Source organism: Lucilia cuprina, chromosome 3 (assembly GCF_022045245.1).
Source record: "Lucilia cuprina isolate Lc7/37 chromosome 3, ASM2204524v1, whole genome shotgun sequence".
Classification (NCBI taxonomy): Eukaryota; Metazoa; Arthropoda; class Insecta; order Diptera; family Calliphoridae; genus Lucilia; species Lucilia cuprina.
In genome coordinates, this window is record NC_060951.1 from 26,260,047 (window position 1) to 26,284,718 (window position 24,672).

Here is a 24,672-nt window from a genome sequence, read left to right on the forward strand (position 1 = left end):
TATCTTTAATAAAATCAAAAATTATTCAATAGCGCAGAAGTTTTCTTTTCGTAGGAATCGTTTTAAGTAGATTTGATGTTGGTATCCTTTTATCCTTTATTTTTTTTTTATTTTACTGTATTTAATTCCTTCTTCGGACATTTTGATGAAAAGTTTAAAATCCTCTTATACACAATATTTACAAAATCTTTTGCATCATTTGACATGTTGGATTTAAGGATAAAAAATCACCAAAAGAAAACAACTGCAGAGTTAATATATTATGTGAACTTTAACAGAAATGCTGTTGTAGCCTATAAAGGACCAGTTAAGGGTATAGGTGAAGTTACCACGAATTACTAGGTATCTATAGAATTTTTGTCTGTTACTTATGTACAAAAATATATGAAAATATATAGACAACCAAGCATTTAGAAAACCATATATAACAAGTTCTTAAAATGTGTGTTAAAATATTTACATATACATACGTATGCAAGTGCTCCTTATAACCCATCCATTGATTTATTCACACAACATACATTTACATAATGTAAAAAAAAAATACCTTTAACTCTTTTGTATCATACAGTTTCACTCCTTATACTTACGTTGAAAATACCAACATTAATGTTAGGTTTTATATCATTCAAAATTTAAAAAAAAAAATAAAATTATTCTCAAGAGCATACGGTATAAATCTATTTTATTGCAAATTGCTAAGAAATATTTGTTTGTTAAAGAGATAAATTTGAGTTAGAATTCCAACTTGCATAAGAAAATGTGAATACAAATTTAGATAACACTTTTCAATTGAACAATAATTCTAATATAAGCAGACAGTTTGGGATTATGGGAAAACGACGACTGAATGTTTTTTTGCTATTTTACTATTTCTTAAATAAAAAGCTTTATATGAATTAAGAAATAAAATTAGATTTAAATAATATCGAATATTATGAGTATTTTTCCACGTTTTTCATGTCTGTAGTAAAACAGGCAGACATATTTGTAAGGGGTATAACTCTAAAGGGGGATTATATTTGTGAGTTTATCACTATAAGTAAAATTTTAAAATTAGCTTCAGAAAATGTTTAAAAGTCTAAAATTAGTATTTTGGAATGGAACTTTTAAGGTCAATGAATAACATTCATATAAGCACACCACTAAGTGATAAAAAAGGACCGTGACATCCAGTTTTGGCCAAAGTCTTATATTTTTTATTGACCGAAATATTTGGGGCATCGGTGTCACGTTGGCAAGAAAACTAAAATTTCTCAAGGTCTTAGCATACCGTTCAAAATAATGATTTAATCATTTTTATTAACGACACCTGTGCGTATACGTTTTAATGATTTATTAATATTACACATATTAAGTATACGCCTAATATAGAGACAAAAGAAATATGTTCAGGGATTAGTGAAACTTATGCTAAAAGTTTTTCGTCATTTGCCTGTGTTGTATTTATACCTTTAAAGTGTATAAAATGTATACTATACATAAGTAATGTTAGTTTTGTGACCCCTTAAATATATATATTTTAGATCCTTATTAATAGCGGAGTTGTTCAGTCCATCGATCTGTATGTTTGTTTAAATGTATTTTTAGAAGACCTTCTACATTCGAGATCAAAATCTTCAAATATTAGATATGCTTTAAAAATTTCTTCTACGAGGAATAAATAAAGCACAAAAAACAACAACAATGAGATAAAACAGTTCTATTTGGTTAATCAATATCCTAAAATATATCTTATTATCTTTGTAAGTTTGTTTATATGTTTGTGAGTCAATCACGTCTAAACGGATGAACCAATATTCTTAAAATTTGTTACATAGAAATATATATGTCTGGAAGCCTTTATAACTTTCCAAAAATTGGACTAGAATGGGTAAAAAAATAAGTGAAAACGACGAAAAACGGGAAAAATTGGTACTTTTGTACATAAAAACTTATTTTTGGCTAAATTAATGCGAAAATATTTTCGATTTAGCATTTTAAAATGTCAGAAATATGTATTTGCAAAGTTGCGTCGCGAAAGTTAGAACAAAACTGATATTGAAAAAAGGGCGAAAAACTGGGAAAATTGGAATTTTGTATTTTCGATTTAGTTCTCTAAAAGCCGTTAGATCTCACAACTTTGTCAGTAAAATGTTTAGAAAACATCTAACAATCATCTGAACTTTTTTTTTATACCCACCATCAAAAAAGATGGGGGTATATTGATTTTGTCATTCCGTGTGTAACACATCGAAATATTGGTTTAAGACCCCATAAAGTATATAAATTCTGGGACCTCGTAAGATTCTAAGACGATCTAGCCATGTCCGTCCGTCTGTCCGTCTGTCCGTCTGTCCGTCTGTCCGTCTGTCTGTTGTTGGCACGATAGCGTCCCAAAATAAGAGTTATTAAGATGAAATTTTCCCAAAATATATTTTATTGATCACATAGCCCCCACACAAATGTACCCACCGGAATATTGTATAAATATCTTCAAATATTCACAAATTCGTTGTTTATGAAGCAAATACCACAGAATTTCGCATAGATCAGTTTTAAAAATAATTCTGCATTATGGCGGACATATGACCATAATTGGCCCTACCCCCCATATAACGCTCATTACTGGCTTAAAATACGACTAATGCGATGAAATTTAACAGAAGTAAGTTTTATACTAGCCAAAATCTCTTTACCAAATTTCCCAAGTTTTATACTAGGCAATATCTCTCTACCAAATTTTACGTGGATCGGTCCATAGTTGACCCTACCCCCCATAAGAAGTCCCCCCATAAAATTTCATTAATGCTCATTACTGGTTTAAAAATAGGATTATAGCAATGAAATTACACAGAAGTAAGATTTATACAAGTCAAAATTTACCAAATTTTATGTGGATCGGTTCACAATTGACTCTTTCCCCCATATAAGGCCCCCATTAGGAAACGACTTTAACGTTAATTATGGGCATAAAAATATGAATATAGTGAAGAAATTTGACATAAGTATGTATCTTAGAAACCAAAACCTTTCCACCAAATTTTATGTGGGTCGGTCTATATTGACCCCACCCCACATATAAGGTCCCCTCCATAAAAATACTTTGACGCTCATTACTACCTTAAAAATATGAGTATAGCGATGAAATTTCACAGAAGTAAGTTTTTCACAAGCTAAAATCTCTTTACCAAATTTCATGTGGAACAGGCCTTAATTGACCCTACCCCCAACATAAGGTCGCTAAGGCTTAAAAATACGAGTATAGTAATAAAATTCGACTAAATTAAGTTCCTTGCTAGTCAAAAACTCTTAACTTAATTGTATATGGATCGGGCCTTAATTGACCTACCCCCATATAATGTCCCCATCAAATAATTAATTATTTTGCTAAAAAACGAGTAAGGCGATGAAATTCTATATAAACATGACCTGTAGGAATCAAAATCGTTCTACAAAATTTTACGGAGATCGGTCTATAATTGACGCTACCCTCATATAAGGCCCCTTTAGAAAATGACTTTAATGCTTAGTACTGGCTTAAAAATACTAGTAGATTTTTGAAATTCGACATAAACTAGTTTCGTGTAACCTAATATCTCTACTATAGGAACCGAAATCTCTCTATCAATTTTTATGAGGATCAGTCTATAATAACACCACCCCATATAAATTTCGCCCAGGAAATGACATGAAAAATACAAATACCGCAATGCAATTCGACATAAAACACTTTTGATTTAAAATCTCTCTACCATATTTTATGACTTTAATGCTCATTAATGGCTTCAAAATATAAATAGATCGATGAAATTTTAAACAAATAAGGAACTGAAATCTTTCTACAGACTTTTATGAGAATTGGTCCATATATATGTATATGTTTAAATAACCCTACTCCCTATAATGGACCTCTTTCAAATGTTACCCTGATGTTTTCATTAATATCGATATATAATAAAATATTCAAAATATCATAGTTCATTTATATGGCAGTGATTTGATGGTGGGTATAAAAGATTCGGCATAGCCGAATATAACACTCTTACTTGTTTTCATTTTAGTTGTCAATTTAGTTTCCAGTTTAATTACCTTTCATTGATTCTTTATTGAAAGCTAGCAGTGTAAAGGCTGATTTTATATACACAACTGATAACATACTTGTAGGTTCTTTGATGCGTCCCTGGAATGGTGATTCATTTACCTTTTCTAACAGAGATCGTGTTTTGTACATTACACCGTGCTGTTCTTAATTTTTCTTAAATGTACATCCTTAGGTGTGCATTTAATGCTTGATTGGGTTCTGTTTAGCAAGAGTTTTTGCTAAATTAAATGGACCGATTATTAAAAAAAAAACACTAAATAGCCGATGCGAAAAAAATATAAAATTGGTGTTTAAAAAACAAGTGTTTTATTAATTTTAAAAACGGCAATTATTTTCTATATAGTATAACAGTTTTTTCTAAAATTAGCCAAGCCTTATAAAGGGCAAGGGTGTAAACTACTATTTTTTACAAAAAGTTTAAGGGTTTGCAGTTCAATTCAATTTTTTTTATATAATTATTTTAAATTGATTTCAGAATTCATTTTTATAAATTATTAAAATGGCCAAACATGCCGGGCCCATTAAAGGACCAAGCGCTAGCTTGCGGACGGCCACGAATTTTAAAAGTTACATTCATTTGTCGCAAAAATCTACGCCACATATCTTAAATGGTCGCAAAGCTCTCACCCTATCAGCAGGCAAATTTCCCATTATTTGGTTCATTAGCTTTGGTTTATACATAAAGCAATGAATACATTTGCGAACAATTCGACTGCATTCTTCTTTGGCATTAATTAGCCAGACTTTGTCTCGAAGAAGAGCTACTAACGCTTTAGCTCCTGCATGGCAGTTTTCGAAGTGCAAATGACGTAAGTAAATAGTCATAAAGTGACATTTTTTAGGCATCAATAAGGGAAATTTCGCATCGTACGAGATTGTTGCATTTAGCAATCGCCCGCCTACCCTGATTAGTGAAAATGTTCGATTGTGATCATTAAATTCGTGAATAAATGGATTCAGCTTTTGCAAATTCGATTGCAAGACTTGTGAATTCTGAAGTTTTTTAATTTCTTGCGAATACTCATCGTTCTGTATAATTTCCACTATTTTAAGGAATGACCAATTCATCTCATTTGCTGTTGGGTTTACGGTCGATAAGTTTTAATCCAATGTAGAGTTATTTCAGAATCAGTCCAGAACGTAACGCCTTCAATGTTACACGATAACAGCCCATAATTTCGCTAATAAATGTGCTGCGCAAAGCTCAAGTCGAGGTAGCGACTTAGTTTTCAAAGGAGCTACTTTAGATTTTGCTGTTAGCAAACGACAAGTGATTTGATTAGCCACTCTACTTCGAACATAGATGCAACATCCATACGCTCTCATTGAGGCATCAGCGAAACCATGAATTTCGCTAGTAGAATGCGAACTTGTTAATACATGGCGGGGAAATTCGATATTATCAATTTTTGACAAATTTGTTTTAAAATTTTCCCAGGATGTGTGAAGATTCATCGGAATCGATTCATCCCAGTCCAATTTCTGTAGCCAAAGTTCCTGCAGTAGGACCTTGGCTTTAACAACCAATGGGCACAATAATCCGAGTGGATCAAACAACATGGCCGAAGCAGAAAAAATATTTCGTTTCGTAGCCTTAAGCGAATGAAACGAATCATCTAATTGATATTTAAATATATCGCTCTTCGGAAGCCCAGTGCTTTTGTAAAAGATTCTATTTCTTGTATATTCTATTTCTTGTATATTCATCATACTGGAATCAGGATGGTTTCATAATTAGAAACCCATTTAGTCAGATTAAACCCAGCTGATTGCAATATTTCAGTGACTTGATTTCGTATTACCTCAAGTTCTTCAATTGAATCTGCTCCAGTTAGCAAATCATCGACGTAAAAATCTCTACGGACAACTTTAGATCCAATTGGCAACTTGGTTCGGAATTGATCGCTTAAATACATTAAGCAGCGTATTGCCAAAAATGGAGCCGATGACGTGCCATAAGTAACTGTATTCAGTTTGTAAATTTCAAGGCTATCTGTCTCACTTTCACGCCAACGTATTAATTGGAATTTTCTGTCTAGGCGGTACTTGACGGTACATTTTTTTAAATGTCAGCAGTGAGGGCATATTTATGTAGACGAAACCGAATCAGTGTAGAATACAACTCTTTTTGAACTGTTGGTCCAATCATTAATAGATCGTTAAGAGAGAGTTGCGTTGTAGTTCTACACGAAGCATCGAAAACGACTCGAAGTTTCGTCGATATTCTCTGTGGACGCAATACACACTGATGTTGTATAAAATAATGTGGGAAATTTGGTACTTTATTGCCTGTAATAGACATGTGTCCCAGCTCAATGTACTCTTTCATACAATTATTGTACATCTCTTTCGTTTTCAAATCTTTTGATAAGCGACGTTCCAGTGAAAGAAAACGTCTTCTGGCTATGTCAAAAGAACAACCCAATTTACTCGGATCGTCTTTGAAAGGGAGCGACACTTCAAATCTGCCAGACGGCAATTGTCTAATTGATTCAACAAATTTCTCTTCACATTGTTGGTGTTCTAAAGTTAGAACTTTTGTGTCTCTGGGAATTTCTTCCAATTCCCAAAATCTCTGAACAATTTTATCAAGAGACAAATCATTTTCATCATTACCCCATGTACTTATGTGACACGATTTGTTGGTGGAAGTCTTACAATTTTTGTATTTACCAGACACAACCCAACCGAGAAGTGTTTTCTGAACAGTTGGGATGTCGGGACTTCGTCTTATTTGACCAACGCATAATATGAAATTTGCTTTGGAATAGTTCTGTTCAGTAAGTTGATAAGCCTTCACAGTACCTAGAGCTTCATCAGAGAGACATGAAATTAAATGATTGAACTTTTCGATTTCAGTAAGCGACATGTCATGATCAACTAACTCTCAAACAAACTAATGAAATTTTTGTACTCTGAGTACTTGCCGCTAAATTTTGGTAATTTCATTTTAGGAAGACTGCTGTGGTGTGTTGGATAACCAATAGTAGAATCATGGCTGCTTTGTCTTCGAATCGGTGTCAAATATCCAAGAAGTAGACATTTAGTAGGCACACACAAGTCTTCAACAGCAGATCTTTCATCGTTCTCAGGATCTAAAAAATCGATTTCTGACTGATAAGTCATTGCCTTTTCAATATATGAATTTAATATATCGAGTCGACATTCCAATTCAAGTGGATTAAAAGAAATCGTTTTTCCTTTATAGATCGCCGAACGTGATTAATATTATTTAAAACTGTATTCTTCTGTTGATTTAGAATTTCCAGTTTGCTTTTACCAGTTTTCTTTGATGCGTGCATTTTGTATTATTTTAATTTAACTTTATTCGCAAATTAGTTTTACAAATAGAGGTATGGAAGGATCTCAAGAAAATATAATTGTCTATTTGATGAAGCAAATTAACAATTTTTGAGATCTAAAAGCGATTAAGCGACTTCCAGTTATTATCGAAATAATTTGTTATAATTTCAGAAATTTTATATTGATTTTACAAAAAGCTATGGAAGGATCTCAAGAAATCTTATTGTCTATTTGATTATTAAAATTGACAATTTTAAAGATCTAAAACGATTAAACGACTTCCAATTATAATCCAAATTATTTACTATAATTTCAGAAAATTTATAGATTTATAAAAAATACTTTTCTGCACGTTATAATTTTCGTTAGAATTCAAATAAGTATTAAACTTTTGATTATAATAATCGTTTGCTAGCTTAAATGTTCAAACAAATTCAATTTGCAAACACAAGCAACAGAATTCGTTCAATATTATCAAGAATTCTACGAATTAAAAACTCACAACGACCTCTAAATCGATTTGTTCTCAATTGTAAATTATTTTTACTAAAATAATTTCTCAATCTTATCTTTACTTAATTAAACCAATTTGTGCTCAATCCTCAAGCTTTTTATAAATAATTATAAGTATTGGAAATTTATAATTAAAAATGATAAAGATATTTATCTATTTATATATTATTTAATTTTCATATACTTTTTTCACTTTATTCAGTTTACATAAAAATGTTCGCTGGGTTGACGTTTGTTTTTTCTTATGTTGCCTTCTCTACTTTTTACATGTGTTGATCTACGTTACAAACATGTGTAACAGTGGAGCCAAGTCTCAATATTACAACAGCTATGTAAAAGTAATTCCAAATATGATCAATCACAATAGTTGTAATTAGTAGGTACAAAAAAGAAACAACTCTGTTTATACAAACGAATGTCAAAACAAACAAACAACACAATAATAAATTAAAGTGAAAGTAAAAGAAAAGTAGGAAAGTGGTAAGTATTAGTTATTAATTAATATTAAATTTGCAACTTCCAGGAAAATAAAACAAATTAAAGCGAAGAGAGCAGAGTAAAAAAAATTAAGAGAAAAACAATGACTAAGAGAACCGATCGAGATCAACGAATTTATTGTAATTTTAATTAGTGAAAATATGTGCAATATTTTTGACAATAAATGTGTAAAATGTATTATTTGTTTTTATTTAATGTTTCACTTTTTAAGGCGAATAATAAAATAAATTGGTAAGAAAAAATAATCGTTGTGTGGAATAAACTTGCGGAACGTGAATTTTTTTTAATTCTTTTTAATTAAAAGAAAAAAGTATTTACTATACTTTGTATCTCGAGTCTCACACAAAATTATTTATTCTTGAATATCTGGTTTTGTTGTTGGTTCGAACTTCCCTTTTCTTTTTGGCACAAGCAGCAATTACAGTGCATTTGGATGCTCCTTTGATGATTAAGGGGATGAAACACAAACTTTATTGTTTTTATTAAATGTTTTGTTTATTAACCGAGCGTTTTACTAACGACCGCGGTTTTTGAACGTTTGGTTAATTGTTTTAGCACTTAAAACACAAACACTTTGTTCTTATAATGTTTCTTTTTTAACCAAAATGTCTGGTTGCGAAAAAAAATACAATTTTAGTATTCGATTATTTAAATGTTTTTTTTTTATTAAAAATCAGTCCCTGCTCGGGCGCCAAAATGTTTAGCAAGAGTTTTTGCTAAATTAAATGGACCGATTATTAAAAAAACACTAAATAGCCGATGCGAAAAAAATATAAAATTGGTGTTCACGATTTGGTGTTTAAAAAACAAGTGTTTTATTAATTTTAAAAATGGCAATTATTTTCTATATAGTATAACATTTTTTTCTAAAATTACCCAAGCCTTACAAAGAGCAAGGGTGTAAAAAACTACTTTTTTACAAAAAGTTTAAGGGTTTGCAGTTCAATTCAAATTTTTTTTATATAATTATTTTAAATTGATTCCAGAATTCATTATTATAAATTATTAAAATGGCCAAACAGGTTCGTTTATTATAATTTCTTATTGCCTTCTGAATTAATTGTTTTAATGGAACATTTTTTTCTATTTTATACAATATCCTGAATTTTTCTGCTATTGTATTGTGAAAACGTTGTATGTGACTGTTGGGTTTAGTTAAATGCAATTCAATATTTTCCTTTTGTAAAAATTATTTTATTCGTACTGCTTTGCATTCATTGTCCGCTACTATTTTTTGTGTTTACCTATTTTTGAAAAGTGGTATTCTAATTGTCGATAGTTAAATGGTTTCTATCGTTTAATGGGTAAGCCGCTTAAAATTTAGAAAAACTATATTACTGTTAAAAATCACTTCTTTTTATTACATAGATATCTAGGTGAACAATCTCATTTTGTTTCGATGGTGTCAATAAAAATTTAGGTTGGATTGTGTTTCTGTAAATTTTACCTCTTGACAGATCTCACATTCGTTAATTACCAATTCAATTAATTCCATGATCAATTGGATAGTAGGAAGTAGGAACTTTGGTATTTATTCTCAGTAGGAACTTTGGTATTTATTCTCACTGCCTTTTTTAAGTACTTTGTAATTTGTAGTGCTACTTTGGCATAATCCTGTAATTCCTAAAGAACTTTTGATCTGCCTTTCTGTTCTAGGCAATTCTAATTTTTCTATTACTTTAAGTTTATTTGAAAATTCCGTCTCTCTTTCTTTAAGAAATTTATCTATTTGAATTCTTAAATTTTTATTTTCCAGCACATCAAAGATCTCAAGTATTACATTTAAGTGTTGTTGTAGCGAAGTGCTAAATATTAGGATATCATCTAAATACATGACACATGTTTTATTAATATAATCATTTAAGATTTCGTTCATTAAAATGCGGCTTGCGCATTTTTTAAGCCAAAAGGCATCCTAATAAATTCATACAACCCATGTGGTGTTACAGTTTTTCCCCTGTCTTCACTAAAATCTGATGATAACCTTTTGCTAAATCTAACATGGTAAAATATTGAGCTCTACCTAACTTGCCTAATATTCACTTAATATTTGGTAATGGAAACTTATCGTCTAAAGTAACCTCATTTAACTTCCTATAATCTATTACTATGCGTCATTTTTTCACTAGAATTGTCCATTTTTTAAGGCACAACTATAAGTGGACTTGAATACCTGGAGTAACTTTCCTGAATAATACCTTTTGTTCTTCCATTTCTTTAATTTGATTTCTAACCTCCATTTTGTCTTGTGGTGGATATTTATTATTTCGTGCTGAATTTCAGTTGTATTAGTTAATAAATGAATGTAACTTGCGTGCTTTTCTGCCTTTACTAAATTTACGACAACGACTCACACGTATTAATAACTCATTCAGTCTAGTTTGTGCGTTCATTGAACGAGGTTGAGTTGTCGCACGTCTGCTGAAGCCAGGCCGATTTTTTCCCAAACAAATTAACGAATCTATTACAACTTTACAAAAGCACATATGACAGGAGCTTTTAAATCAATTGGGAAAAGAAAATTTGTATTACTGCAAAACACAATTTTCTCCATCAGCAATATCGATTGGAACGGAATAAGTTTCTAAATGTCAAATTTAAAAAAAATAATTGGTTCGAAAATGAATTTACACATTTTGTGGAAAAGTGAAAAAATTTAGAGATAATTTTCAATAAAAATTTATTCAACAAAATCTTTACCTATCCGGTTTTTTTCAACGATAACCAGATAATAACTGATTGCCCATGTGCTAACCCTATTTTACGGGATTTAATATCAGTTTTACAGTTATTTTCTGTGTTTATTAGTATATTCTCTTACTCAGTGCATCATCGTCATATTTGGAATGGTTTTGTATTTTTTCAAAAAACTTTTAATGTTGACTAGAATTAGAACCATTTACTAATCCCATATTAGACAACCAGTGGTCTAGGTTTCAAATCCTATTGGAAAAATTAACGAATATTGTTGATAACGATAAAGTAATGTATAATATCTACATCACGTATATTCAAAATTTGAAAATTTTATACAGAATTGTATTCCACAAATAATAATACATTTTTCTATAAAAAAATTCTAATAGACTTTTTTCAGTAAATCAGTGTTTCAGTGTACCCTTACAAAGAGTTCTGTTATCAGACCCATTCTGAATAAAATTTCCCTTAGTCATGTATAAAAAATATTGTAATTTTTAAATTAATTTGTGATAATTTTTTTTATTGCCGATTTATTGATGTTTTTTAAATCGGCACAAATGCCGTTTTTTTGCGAAAAAAAATTGCCGATATTCCTACAAATTTATCTGGCAGCCCTGTTCATTGGGTGCTTAAGCTAGCAAACAAAATTAACTAATCGAGTACTCAAAAACAACTTTTGATGATAATTGTAATTTAATCGCTAATAGTTCACCTAAAGAGTGGTCCTTAGTAAAACAGATTTGTGATAGAAATTTCAAATAAAGGAGGAAAAAGAGTATGATAGATATGACTGCAAATTTTTTACTAGTATGGTGAAGCAAAAACAAGTCAGAATTCGTGTTGAATCTTATTTAATCGTACATACATACATTTGTGCTGATGTTTGTAACGCACAATAATATTCTGCTCAAAATCATTTTCTGAGTCGACTTTGCTATGTCTGTCTGTCTGTCTGTCTGTCTGTCCGTCCATGTAAACCTTGTAATCAAACTACAGATCGCAATTTTAAAGATAATTCAAAGAAATTTGGCAGATGATCTTTTATGGTACCATAATTTGAAAATGGTTAAGATCGGTCCATTATTTCACCTATCCCCCATACAACTGATCTCTATGAAAAGACCCCACAAATGCCGTTTTTTTGCGAAAAAAAATTGCCGATATTCCTACAAATTTATCTGGCAGCCCTGTTCATTGGGTGCTTAAGCTAGCTAACAAAATTAACTAATCGAGTACTCAAAAACAACTTTTGATGATAATTGTAATTTAATCGCTAATAGTTCACCTAAAGAGTGGTCCTTAGTAAAACAGATTTGTGATAGAAATTTCAAATAAAGGAGGAAAAAGAGTATGATAGATATGACTGCAAATTTTTTACTAGTATGGTGAAGCAAAAACAAGTCAGAATTCGTGTTGAATCTTATTTAATCGTACATACATACATTTGTGCTGATGTTTGTAACGCACAATAATATTCTGCTCAAAATCATTTTCTGAGTCGACTTTGCTATGTCTGTCTGTCTGTCTGTCTGTCCGTCCATGTAAACCTTGTAATCAAACTACAGATCGCAATTTTAAAGATAATTCAAAGAAATTTGGCAGATGATCTTTTATGGTACCATAATTTGAAAATGGTTAAGATCGGTCCATTATTTCACCTATCCCCCATACAACTGATCTCTATGAAAAGACCCCATCAAAAATTCACTTAAATGTCCACAAGTTTATTCAACAATAAACGGATTAAGTATATATAAGTTTTTAGCTTCAAATTAACGATCTTTTTCCAAGCAAATTAAATTTTATTCTAAGCAAATTAAATTATTTTCAACGCAAATTAAACTTTTTTCAATATATTTTTTTTTCATTTGAAATTCATTCTTTTTCATTTTGATTTAATATTTTTTCTTTTTAAATTCAATATATTTAATTTCAAATGAAATCTTTCTAGAATTTAATATAAGTAGAAATGTTTTGAAATTATATTTCCATTTTATTTGTAAGAATCTTTCTCACAAATAATTTGCAAAACAAAAGAAAAACAAGTAGGAAAGTATAGTCGGGCATGGCCGACCATATAATACCCTACACCATGAGTATATTTTTAAAATTTTTATTTTTCATAAAGAAACTTTTATGTTGAATTTTACCTTTTTTCCAAAGTATTTAAGCAATTTATTAACAAAACAAGTAGGAAAGTATAGTCGGGCATGGCCGACCATATAATACCCTACACCATGAGTATATTTTTAAAATTTTTACTTTTTATAAAGAAACTTTTATGTTGAATATGATTCTAAAATATTTAAGCAATTTATTGATAAAAAACTAAAATTTCTAAATGGGGCTTTATATAGGTCAAATATGGGCCGATCCTCGGTAAATTTGGGAAAGGGATATATTTTTAAATAACAGTTAGTTTTGTTGAGTTTCATTGCGATCAATTTTAGACGTTTAAGACATTTTTTGAAGGTGGTTTTGTATGGGGGCTAGGGTCCTTACGAGAATTTGCAGTGTCATTTACACTTGTGTAAAACTTATTTGCGCCAATTTTTAGACAGATAGTAGAATATTTGACGTAATTATGGCATAAAAAGTTCAAATCGGGAGGTACGGTTGTATGGGGGCTAGGTGAAATAATGGACCGATTTCAACCATATTCAATAGGCTTCGTCCATGTGCCAAAAAAACATGCTTGGTCCAAATTTTATCAAACTATCTTGAAAATTGCGGCCTGACGGACGGTCATGTCTTAATCGACTCAAAAAATGATTCTGAATCGACCGGTATACTTTAAGGTGCATATTGGACCAATGTTTTTGTATGTTACAAACATCAGCACAAACGTATAATACCCTCCCCACTATAGGGTATAAATACAAAATTTTCTAATTGGGGCTTTATATAAGTCAAATATGGGCTGATCCTCCGTAAATTTGTGAAAAGAATATATCATTAAACAACAGTTAGTTTTGTTGAGTTTCATTACGATTCAAATGTCACAAGGGCTGATCCTCCGTAAATTTGTGAAAAGAATATATCATTAAACAACAGTTAGTTTTGTTGAGTTTCATTACGATTCAAATAGTCACAAGTCAATATTAGACGTTTAAGGACCGATCATTACGAAAATCTGCAGTGACATTTATACTTATATAAAAGTTATATATGCCAATTTTTAGGGATAGGTGAATTAATGGACCGATTTCAACCATTTTGAATAGGCTTCGTCCCTGTGCAAAAAGAAAGGCTTTGCCCAAATTTCATCAAATTATCTGGAAAATTGCAGCCTGTACCTTTCTCACAAGGTTTACATAGACAGCCAGCCAGCAGGACAGACGGACGGACATGTCTTAATCGACTCAAAAAATGATTCTGAATCGATCGGTATACTTTATTTTTTGTGTGTTACAAACATCAGCACAAACGTATAATATCCTCCCCACTATAGTGCTAATACCCGGTGTGCTTCGCTACCCCAACCAAAATAAATACATAATAACCAAAAAAATTTTTTACTTGCTAAAATTTAATATATACTTTTATTCTTAAAAAATAATAAATATTCTTATGTGTTGCTATAGTTATTCATATAAAATTTGAAGATTCTAGCTCTAATAGATTCTCAAATATACGAATTTTTCTATTTTATTCATATCAGGGCTCCATAGTAGTCCACCAATTTAATACCCAAAATGTTTACATGGATGTTAAAATTATTTGTACAAAAAGATTCTAACTGTAACAGTTTCCAAGATAAACAAATTTTTGTATTTAATTTATATGGGAGGTGCCACGCCACCTAACGCTATTCCGCCCACTCTTTATCCGAAATAATCATATTGGCACTAGAGTGGCTCCTACAAAATTTGGGGCCTCTAACTGTTATATTATCTCAAGAAAAACGAATTGTTGTATTTAATTAATATGGGAGGTGCCGCTCCCCTCATAGGTAGACGGTCAATTTATTACCAAAAGTGTTTACATGGATGTTAAAGTTATTCGTACAAAATTTTAATATTCTAACTGTATTATTTTCCAATATAAACGAATTTTTGTATTTAATTTATATGGGAGGTACCACGCCCCCTAACGCTAATTATTTCAATATAAACGAATTTGTTTTTTTAATTAATATGGGAGGTATTGCTTCCCTCATGGTTAGTCCGCCAATTTATTACCCAAAATGTTTTCATGGATGTTAAAGTTATTCGTGCAAAATTTTATTTTAACGATAGTCCGCCCACATTTTATCCTAAATAATCATGTTCACACTAAAGTGGCTCCACAAAATTTGAGGACTCCAATATTTATATTATCTCAAGATAAACTAATTTTTAAATTGATTAATATGGGAGGTGCCGCTCCTCTCATGGGTAGTCCGCCAATTTATTACCCAAAATGTTTACATGGATGTTAAAGTTATTCATGCAAATATTCTAACTGTAATAGTTTCCAAGATAAACGAATTTTTGTATTTAATTTATTCGGGCGGTGCCACGCCTCCTAACGCTATTCCGCCCACTTTTTATCCTAAATAATCATATTGACACTAAAGTGGCTCCGACTAAATTTGAGGACTCTAACTTATGTTATATTATTTCAAATATACGAATTTTATATTTTCTTTATGTGGGTGTGGCTCATCGCCCACTTGAAATTTCAAATTAAAAAGTAGCCTATTACCTATTCCAGACATACAGGAATTTGCTGTGAAAATTTCAAGAAAATCGGTTCAGCCGTTTAGTAGTTTATAGCGTTCAACATTTTTTAGAATAGTTCCATACTTTGCCCTACTACCCTTTGAGCCCTCTTGTAAAAAATCTACTTTTTGAAAAAAAGGTACAAATATTCCGAAATAAAGTTAAAAAACAAACCTAATGCCTTATTTTTTAAATAATCCCCATTATTAACATACATACTGACTGGTGTAGGGTATCATATGGACGGCTACGCCCGACTATACATTCATACTTGTTATATATATAGAAGATGGGCAATTCCATGAAAAGGTAAACCATGACTGAAAAAATAAAACCATATAACTTCCGCATTTTTGAAGATAATTCAACAAAATTTTGTATATGTGTTATTTTTACACTTCGCCGCCATACAAATGGGCCCTAAAATATCACTTTTTAGCTCACAATTATGTTAATTATAATACTATCGCTTCAAAAATCGGCAGATCTAAAATGTTTATATGCCTAAATCTTTATGCTTTATGATTTTCATGACGATTGGACCTCATTTGACCCTAGTTCCATTCAAAGTTTAATTTCAGAAAAACAAGCGCGGTAACTCACCTCTAATCACTAGTATTATGATAAAATTTGGCACAAATAAGTTTTATATGAATTAAAATCACACCCTAGAATTGGGGATCGGTTTATATTTGACCCTAGTTGCCATATAACTCCAGTTTTTTATTTTTATACTCTACACCACTATAGTGGGGAGGGTATTATGCGTTTGTGCTGTAGTTTGTAACGCCCAAAAATATTGGTCCTAGACCCACCTTAAAGTATACCAATCGTCTCAGAATCACTTTCTGAGTCTGTCTGAGTCTGAGTCGGTCTGTCTGTCTATGTGTCCATGTAAACCTTGTGCGCACGCTACAGGTCGCAATTTTCAAGATAATTTGATGAAATTTGGCCCATACTCTTTTTTTTTGTTCAAGCACGATCGCTATTGAAAATGGTTGAAATCGGTCCATTATTTCTCCTAGCCCCCATACAACCGTACCCCCGAATCGGGCCTTTAGGCTCATAAGTACGTTAAATGTTTTATAATGTCAACGAAAATCAGCAAAAATTAGTTTTATAGAACAATAATTGACAATGCAAATTTTTATTGTGATCGGGCCTCATTTGTCCCTATCCCCCATACAGACTCCCCTTCAAAAATGACTTGATGGTCAAAATTAACTTATAATTACTTATAAAACGATTAAAATCTACATAAATGACTATGTAGTAGACGTAAATTCATCTACCAAAATTTATAAGGATAGGCCCATATTTACCCCTTCTCCCCTATGAGCCCTATTGTAGAAAATCTCTCTTTTTTGTCAACAATAAGTAAAAATATTCCACAATAAAACAAATTAAATGCTTTAATTAAAAAAAATCTAAATTTTAACATACTGACTGGTGTAGGGTATCATATGGTCGGCAATGTCCGACTAAAAATTCATACTTGTTATCTATAAATTGCTTAAACAACTCCTTTTAATTTGTTGAAGTGTGGGTAGGCATATATTTCCAAAATATTACCTAAAAATCGGGAAAAAAAATCTGTCACATACGATATGTCACGTACGATATTTAAAAATGTTCATTATAAAATTATATTATTATTTTTTTTATTTAAAAATTATGGATTACTAATGAAAAATGTGTCCCATAGTGTAAGAAATTAAAACAAACAAGTAAGAGTGTTATATTCGGCTATGCCGAAACTTATATACCCACCATCAAACCTCGTTTGACTCGAATGAAACTTACTTATGTCGAATTTCATCTATAAGCGTTAAAGTAATTTTCTGAAGGGAACCTTATATAGGGGGATAGGGTCAATTATGGGTTGATCCTCATAAAATTTAGTAGACAGAATTTTGTTCGTATATTAAATTTATTTGTGTCGAATTTCATCGCTACGTAATTTTAAGCCGTTAATGAGCGTTGCAGTCATTTTCTGAAGGGGACTTTATATGGGAACATTTTTTAGATAGATTTTAACTCGTATGAAACTTATGTCGAATTTCATCTATATTTTTAAGGCTGTAATAAACGTTAAAGTTATATTCTGAAGGGGACCTTTTATGAGGGGAAGGATCAATTATGGACTGATCCTCATAAAATTTAGCATAGTGATTTTGGATCATAAGAAACTTACTTAGTTCGAATTTCATAGCTATATTCGTATTTTCAATCATGTCATGACTGTTAAAGGTGCTTTTCGAGGGGCCACTTGTATGGGGGCTATCCGAAAACGTGGGCCTATATTGCCCGTTTTCAATACCAAACAAACCTTACCTATACCCAATACCCACCTTAAAGTATACCGATCGACTCAAGATAATTTGATGAAATTTGGAAATTGGTCCATTATTTCACCTAGCCCCCATACAACCGTACCTCCCTATTTGAATTTTTATGCCGTCAAATATTCTATTATCTCTCTAAAAAATGGCACAAATAATATTTAAGATTTAAGTATAAATGACACTGTAGATTTTCGTAAGGATCGGCCCTTATTTGACCCTAGACCCCATACAAACCCCCCCCCCTCCAATCAGAAAATTTCGATTGAAATTTAGCAATGGAATACCGAACAGTTTTATATCAACTGATTTTATGAAATTTTCAATTTTACATATATCAGTTTTATCCACTTTATTTTTATGTGCAGTTTCAATATATTTCAATAAAAAGTTGACTTTATCTTGAAAAGGAGCTGAAGAGTGTTCAAATAAATGTAGCACAAATAATTTTTTTATTACGATCGCCATGGTTAGAAAATTACAAATAATTACAAACAGATATAAACTTATATATTAATTACAGGTACTTAAATTAAATTATTTTTTAAAGGGTTATGATATTCTACCTAATATGTCTAACGTATCCTTATGTAATGAATTTTTCCTCAATAGGTCACTTTAATAAGCTACCTATTAAAGAGCAATACTTGTACCAATTTTTATGTGGATATCTTAATTTAATAATGAGTTATACGCGTTTAAGTGATTTTCAGGAAGGGATCTTGTATGGGAGCTATGACCAATTATGGACCGATCGGAAAAAACTTTCACAATAATACTTATATGCATATGAGCAATACTTAAGTAAGATATCTTTATTAAGTAATGAGTTATGCGCGTTTAAGTGATTTTCGGGAGGGAACCTTGTATGGGAGCTATGACCAATTATGGACCGATCCAAAAAACTTTCATCATAATATTTCTGTATATAAGAGCAATACATGTGCCAAGTTTATATGGATATCATAATTGAATAATGAGTTTTACGCCTTTTTGCGATTTTCGAGAGGGAGCCTTGTATGGGAGCTATGACCAATTATGGATAAGAGCAATATTTCTACCAAATTTTCATTAATGGACCTCTTTCAAATAAGTATTACCCTGATGTTCTCATTAATATCGATATATAATAATAAAATATTCAAAATATCAAAGTTCATTTATATGGCAACGATTTAATGGTGGGTATAAAAGATTCGGCATAGCCGAATATAACACTCTTACTTGTTTTTTTTTGCAACGTTGTCAGACTGATAACATTGCAAAACTAAACACGATTGGTTTGTATGATGTGTTTAAAACATATACACTAGAGTATTCAATTATTCGGGTTTTTGTCTTATTCGGTTTATTCGACAAATAATTATTTGAGGTTTTACGTTAGCCGGTTAATAATCGGATAATTAAAAATTAATCGGTTATTCGAACAAAAGGAAACTATTGTTTTTTACAATAATTTTCTTCATATTACACCCTGTAACAATTTTGAAAAAAAGAAAACTTGATAAGCATGTGAAAATAGATCACACATATAGTAATTCTGCGTACTCCGATTTTTAGTTTCTTATAAAAGGATTTCAAAGTTAAAAGGACTACAAACAAATATTTAAAATATTTATATGCATTTTATAATGCTAATATTGGTGTCAAATAGAAGCTGGTAATCTGTACATTCTATCTACATATATTATTTACATGTCTCACTTAGAAAAAAACGAAAAAGAATTTAAATTTAAAAAGGTTTCATTTTCGACAAAAAAAAAAAAAAAACTTTTAACTACATTTTTGTGACAAATTTTCTTTAAGATTTCAAATTCTTTCTTGATGATCTTGATGATTTGAAATAAATTATATTATTTGAAGCAGAGGAACTCACCTTCATTTGAAATTAATATTAATGCTAACTTTTTAATATAAATTTGGAATTCATTTTTTGAAATCGGTTGTCTTTTAAACTTTAAAGTCCTTTAAAGAGCCTATTATGAAAAACTGAGTACACAGAGTTAATACTAATGGTCCACAGTTTACTGGACGCATAGATTTTTATACCCACCATCAAAAAAGATGGGGGGTATATTGATTTTGTCATTCCGTGTGTAACACATCGAAATATTGCTCTAAGACCCCATAAAGTATATATATTCTTGGACTTATGACTGGAGCGTCACTTTCCATATGTGCTTTGCTAAATTAAAAACATTAATTATAAAAGACCTTTATGATTATTTATTCATAAAGCAAATATCTTTATTTATGCTAAAACTACATCTACAAATATTGTGAACCAGCTAACATAGGTTAGATGGTGGATCATATGCCACTTTTCATATTATTGACATTCTAAAACCAATCAATACGATTTATTTTTTTTAGAAGATCAAAAAATAAAAATAAAAAATTCATAAAAATTTAAAAAGAATGGTGTATGGATTAAGGCGAAATTCAGTGGTATCATTTAGATTTATACGAAATAAAGGTTTACTACTAGACCATTTAAATCTTTTTACCTAATTTTAGATTTGGAACTACTATGCGTATGAGTATTATATATTACGAATTCCTTAACGAATTTTTATAAGGATATTTACCCTTAATCCCCTATGATCTTTCTTGTAGAAATTTTCAACAATAAGACAAATTAAAGGCTTTATTATTAAAAATATAATTTCCATTTTAAACAAATCATATGGTCGGCCATGTCCGAATATATTTTCACACTTGTTTAAATCATAAAAATATTTTGCCAATTGGTGTTTCCAAAAAGTATCTTTTGGAGAAGTTTTTATACCCTCCACCACCATCAGTGGTGATAGAGGGTATATATAACTTTGTCATTCCGTGTGTAACACCAAGAAATAAAATTTTTTTGACAAGATTTTTGCAATCAGCGGGCCCCAAATGCCCTAAAAAAGTACTTTTTTCAAAAATCTGAAATAAAAATTTAAGCTTGGTACGAAATGGGTTAAGTTGTTTGGTATTGAAAATATGTAAAATCGGTTCACATCGGGAAAAGTTATGAATCAAAATTTGAAACAACCTCGAAAAAATAAGCATTTTTTACACATTCTGATGTAATTTTCTCGAAAACTATATTCCATAAAAATCGGCATACATTTGTTTCCGCACAAGAGCTTAATTTCTGTGAAAAGTAGCCATAATCGGTCCACAATTTCATATACCTCCCATACAAAAGTACATATTCCCGGAAATTTGGTTTTTTGTTAATAACTTTTGTCGTAATGTCGATATCTTCACAAAATTTTAGTTATTCAGAGGAAAATTTTTTTGGATGGGTCCATAATTGGTCATAGCTCTCGTACAAAATCACTTAAACGAAATCACTTAAACGCGCATAACTCATTACTGAATTAAGATATCGCTATTAAGCTATCGCTAATTAAGCTATCGCTTAGTTATCAAAAATATTTTTATACCCTGCAGCACTTTAGAGGAAAGGGTATATTGGATTTTTTCTAAGTTTATAAAGCACAATAATATTGGTCCTATACCCACCTTAAAGTACACAAATCGTAAACCTTGTAATCAAACTACATGTCGCAATTTTAGAGGTAATTCAATGAAATTTGACGAAGCCTATTGAAAATGGTTAACATCGGTCCATTATTTCACCTAGCTCCCATACAACTGACCCCACGAATAGGGCTTTTAAGTTTATAATTATGTTTAATGTCATATCACGACAAAAAGCTGCAAAAAACAAGGTCTATACTAGACTTGATGACCCTCATGAATACCATAATAATAGGTTCACCTATTAAAAACCCCCCATTAAACTTTCACTTAAATGTCCACAAATTCATTTAACAATAAACGGCTTAAGTATGTATATCTGGGGAAAGGTAAATCACATAATATTTTTGTAAAAGGTGTAGGATATTATATGGCCAACCTCGCCCGACTATAATTTCTAACTTGTTTTATTTTTAATTGTCTAGCTTTTTGTACTAAGTAATTTTATATAATATTAACCAGAGAATAAATATGGTTACTTGAAACAATAATATGATTATTTTAAACAATAATATGGTAACGGGAGACCATGATATGGTTACTTAAAACCATAATATGAACTATAACTTGAACTTTAATTTGATTAGTTAAAACTACAATATGATTACATGAAAGTACAATATGAATATTTCATACCATATTATGATAATATCATAATCTCATAATATTATGTTTACATGAATAAAACAATATTTTGATGAAATAGTAGAACTATATGTTATCATAAGAAGAAAAAAAAATGTTAAATTAATATAATAAGGTATATTAATTTAACATTTTTTTTTTTTTTTTTTTTGATACTCATAATGACTGTAATAACTTTTAACAGTAACCATATTTGTAACTTCGATTTTGGTTGCCACAACCATATTTTTTCCTATGAGTGCAATTATTAAAACTAATGGATATTAGTAAATAGTCCAAAATGATAACAGATAGTATTTATTATCTTTTCGAATTTCTTAATGCTCTCTCATAATCGCCATTTGTTAATATGTATTTAAATAGTGTTGAATGTTGGTTTTAATGTATCACATCTGTTAATTAGCCTAGTGCTTTTAGCATTTTGACATCCATCAAAAGAATCATATAGACACGAAATTCTTATGGCAAAAATGCCATATATTACCAAAAGTTTTTATCGTATCACTGGGATCTTTATGATGTATGTATGTACATTAAGATGGTACAGTTTTTAACAATACAAAAATATGATAGATATTAAACACTTTTCGTATAAGGGTTTTTAAACACAATTGGAAATTTAAATTTCCCTCATAAAATATGGATTCAATATTAATCATTCTTACTTATGTATGTACACACCGATTTCAGAATGACAGTTATATCATACTTATATGCTCTAGAAATATTTGTTTTTGAAAGAAAATCTCCCTAATATGTACGCGTAACGTGGTATGTGTAATGGATTCCGTATATATATATTTTTTTTCTTAATACAAGTCTTTAACACATACACAGATTTATGTGTCTGTAACCTGTCATTCAGACAGACAGACAAACATACATATATACAACTGTTGATGAACTTTTCAAAGTGCGTGTTTTACGTGCCATTTATGTCAAAACATTAAATATAAGAAATGTGGATTTGCAAACTCACCCATTAAATTGTGGTTAAAGTGACGTTAGCAAAACCTTGATAATAATACTATACATAGAATTTATTTCTCTAAAGCAGTCATAAAAATGTAAAAATATGTTAATGTTTTTTTTTCCTTATTCTACGAGTTAGTTCTAAGTTTGAAATCTTATGTATGTTGATTCATCTTAAGATGAAATGAGATATTTATTGTTTTTGTGTCATATGAATGTAAAAAATTTTCTAAGAAATGAAAATGTAAAATATAGTTCCTCCCACATGCATTATGTGGGAGTTTCTCTTATTTTATGGCATTTGAAAGAATTCTATAAATTTAGATGGCATACAAATTATCTTGAGCCGACACAAATTGCATTTTTAAAGATAATAATATATAATAAATATAATAGTTATTATTATTCACATATTTTTGTTTAACTTATTCTATAGCCACTAACTACACTCTTAAATGAAAAACAATTTTTTAATTCAAATAATAATAAATATTATTTAAAATATGTTCTCCACTCTATAAAGCTTTAAGCTAAATATTCAGTCAAGTGTGTACTAAAAATATATTTTTATGAAAGACATACTCTTATTACCATTCAATGGAAACGGAAGATATTTTCAAATAACAATTCCCACAATTAAGACAAACAAAAATATAAAAATATATTACCTCTAAATCAATAAAAAAATAAATACTGTCATTGAAATTATTGAACAATATGTATACAAATAGTTAAAAAAATGAGAAAATCGGAAAACCCAACAATATTGACACAGCAATTGTTGTGAGAAGACATCAAGTCACCAACTGACTGTATTTGCCAAAAATTACAAAATCCATGCCATATTTAACATTTGTAAATTTTGACATGTCAATGTATTTACCAAATAAATGTCTACATAAAATGAACTGAAAAAGGCCAAAAATAAAATGCCATTGAACAGTCAAATTTGTATTGTAAACAAATTTTTATTGAATTTTATTGAACGTAAACAAGAAAATGTTCATTTGTATAAAAGAGTAAAATGAAAATAAATGGTATGATATGGTATGATATTCATAATCAATATTTAACCCAACAATAGCATAGAATTATTAATGGTACACCTTACAGTACTAAGTTCATTGGAAGATGTATTCAATATTAAATCTGCTGTGTGCTTATAGTCTTTTGTTTAAGTTAGAGTTGTTAAATTATATACATACATACATTACTGGAAATATTAATAAAAAAAAGTATGCGTAAAAATTATTTTCTTCGGATCAGTGTATATTAGAGTATTCAAACGATTAATCGTCGATCGGTTAATCGATTAGTTTTTGACGATTAATCGTTCGAATAAATGAAAATTGTCAAATTTCAAATAACGAATAAACCGAAT

At 30.2% G+C, this 24,672-nt stretch overlaps 2 protein-coding genes across 5 annotated transcripts in view; one reads left to right on the forward strand and one right to left on the reverse strand.

The window, feature by feature from the left end:
• The window catches only part of LOC111684549 (serine-rich adhesin for platelets), a 163,898-nt gene that overhangs the window by 71,193 nt on the left and 68,033 nt on the right, over nt 1-24,672 (forward strand). The window lies entirely within an intron of this gene.
• Nucleotides 6,147-6,953, reverse strand: LOC124418978. Its single transcript, XM_046947021.1, has one exon. The coding sequence runs from the start codon at nt 6,951-6,953 to the stop codon at nt 6,147-6,149; it is 807 nt and encodes a 268-aa protein (XP_046802977.1).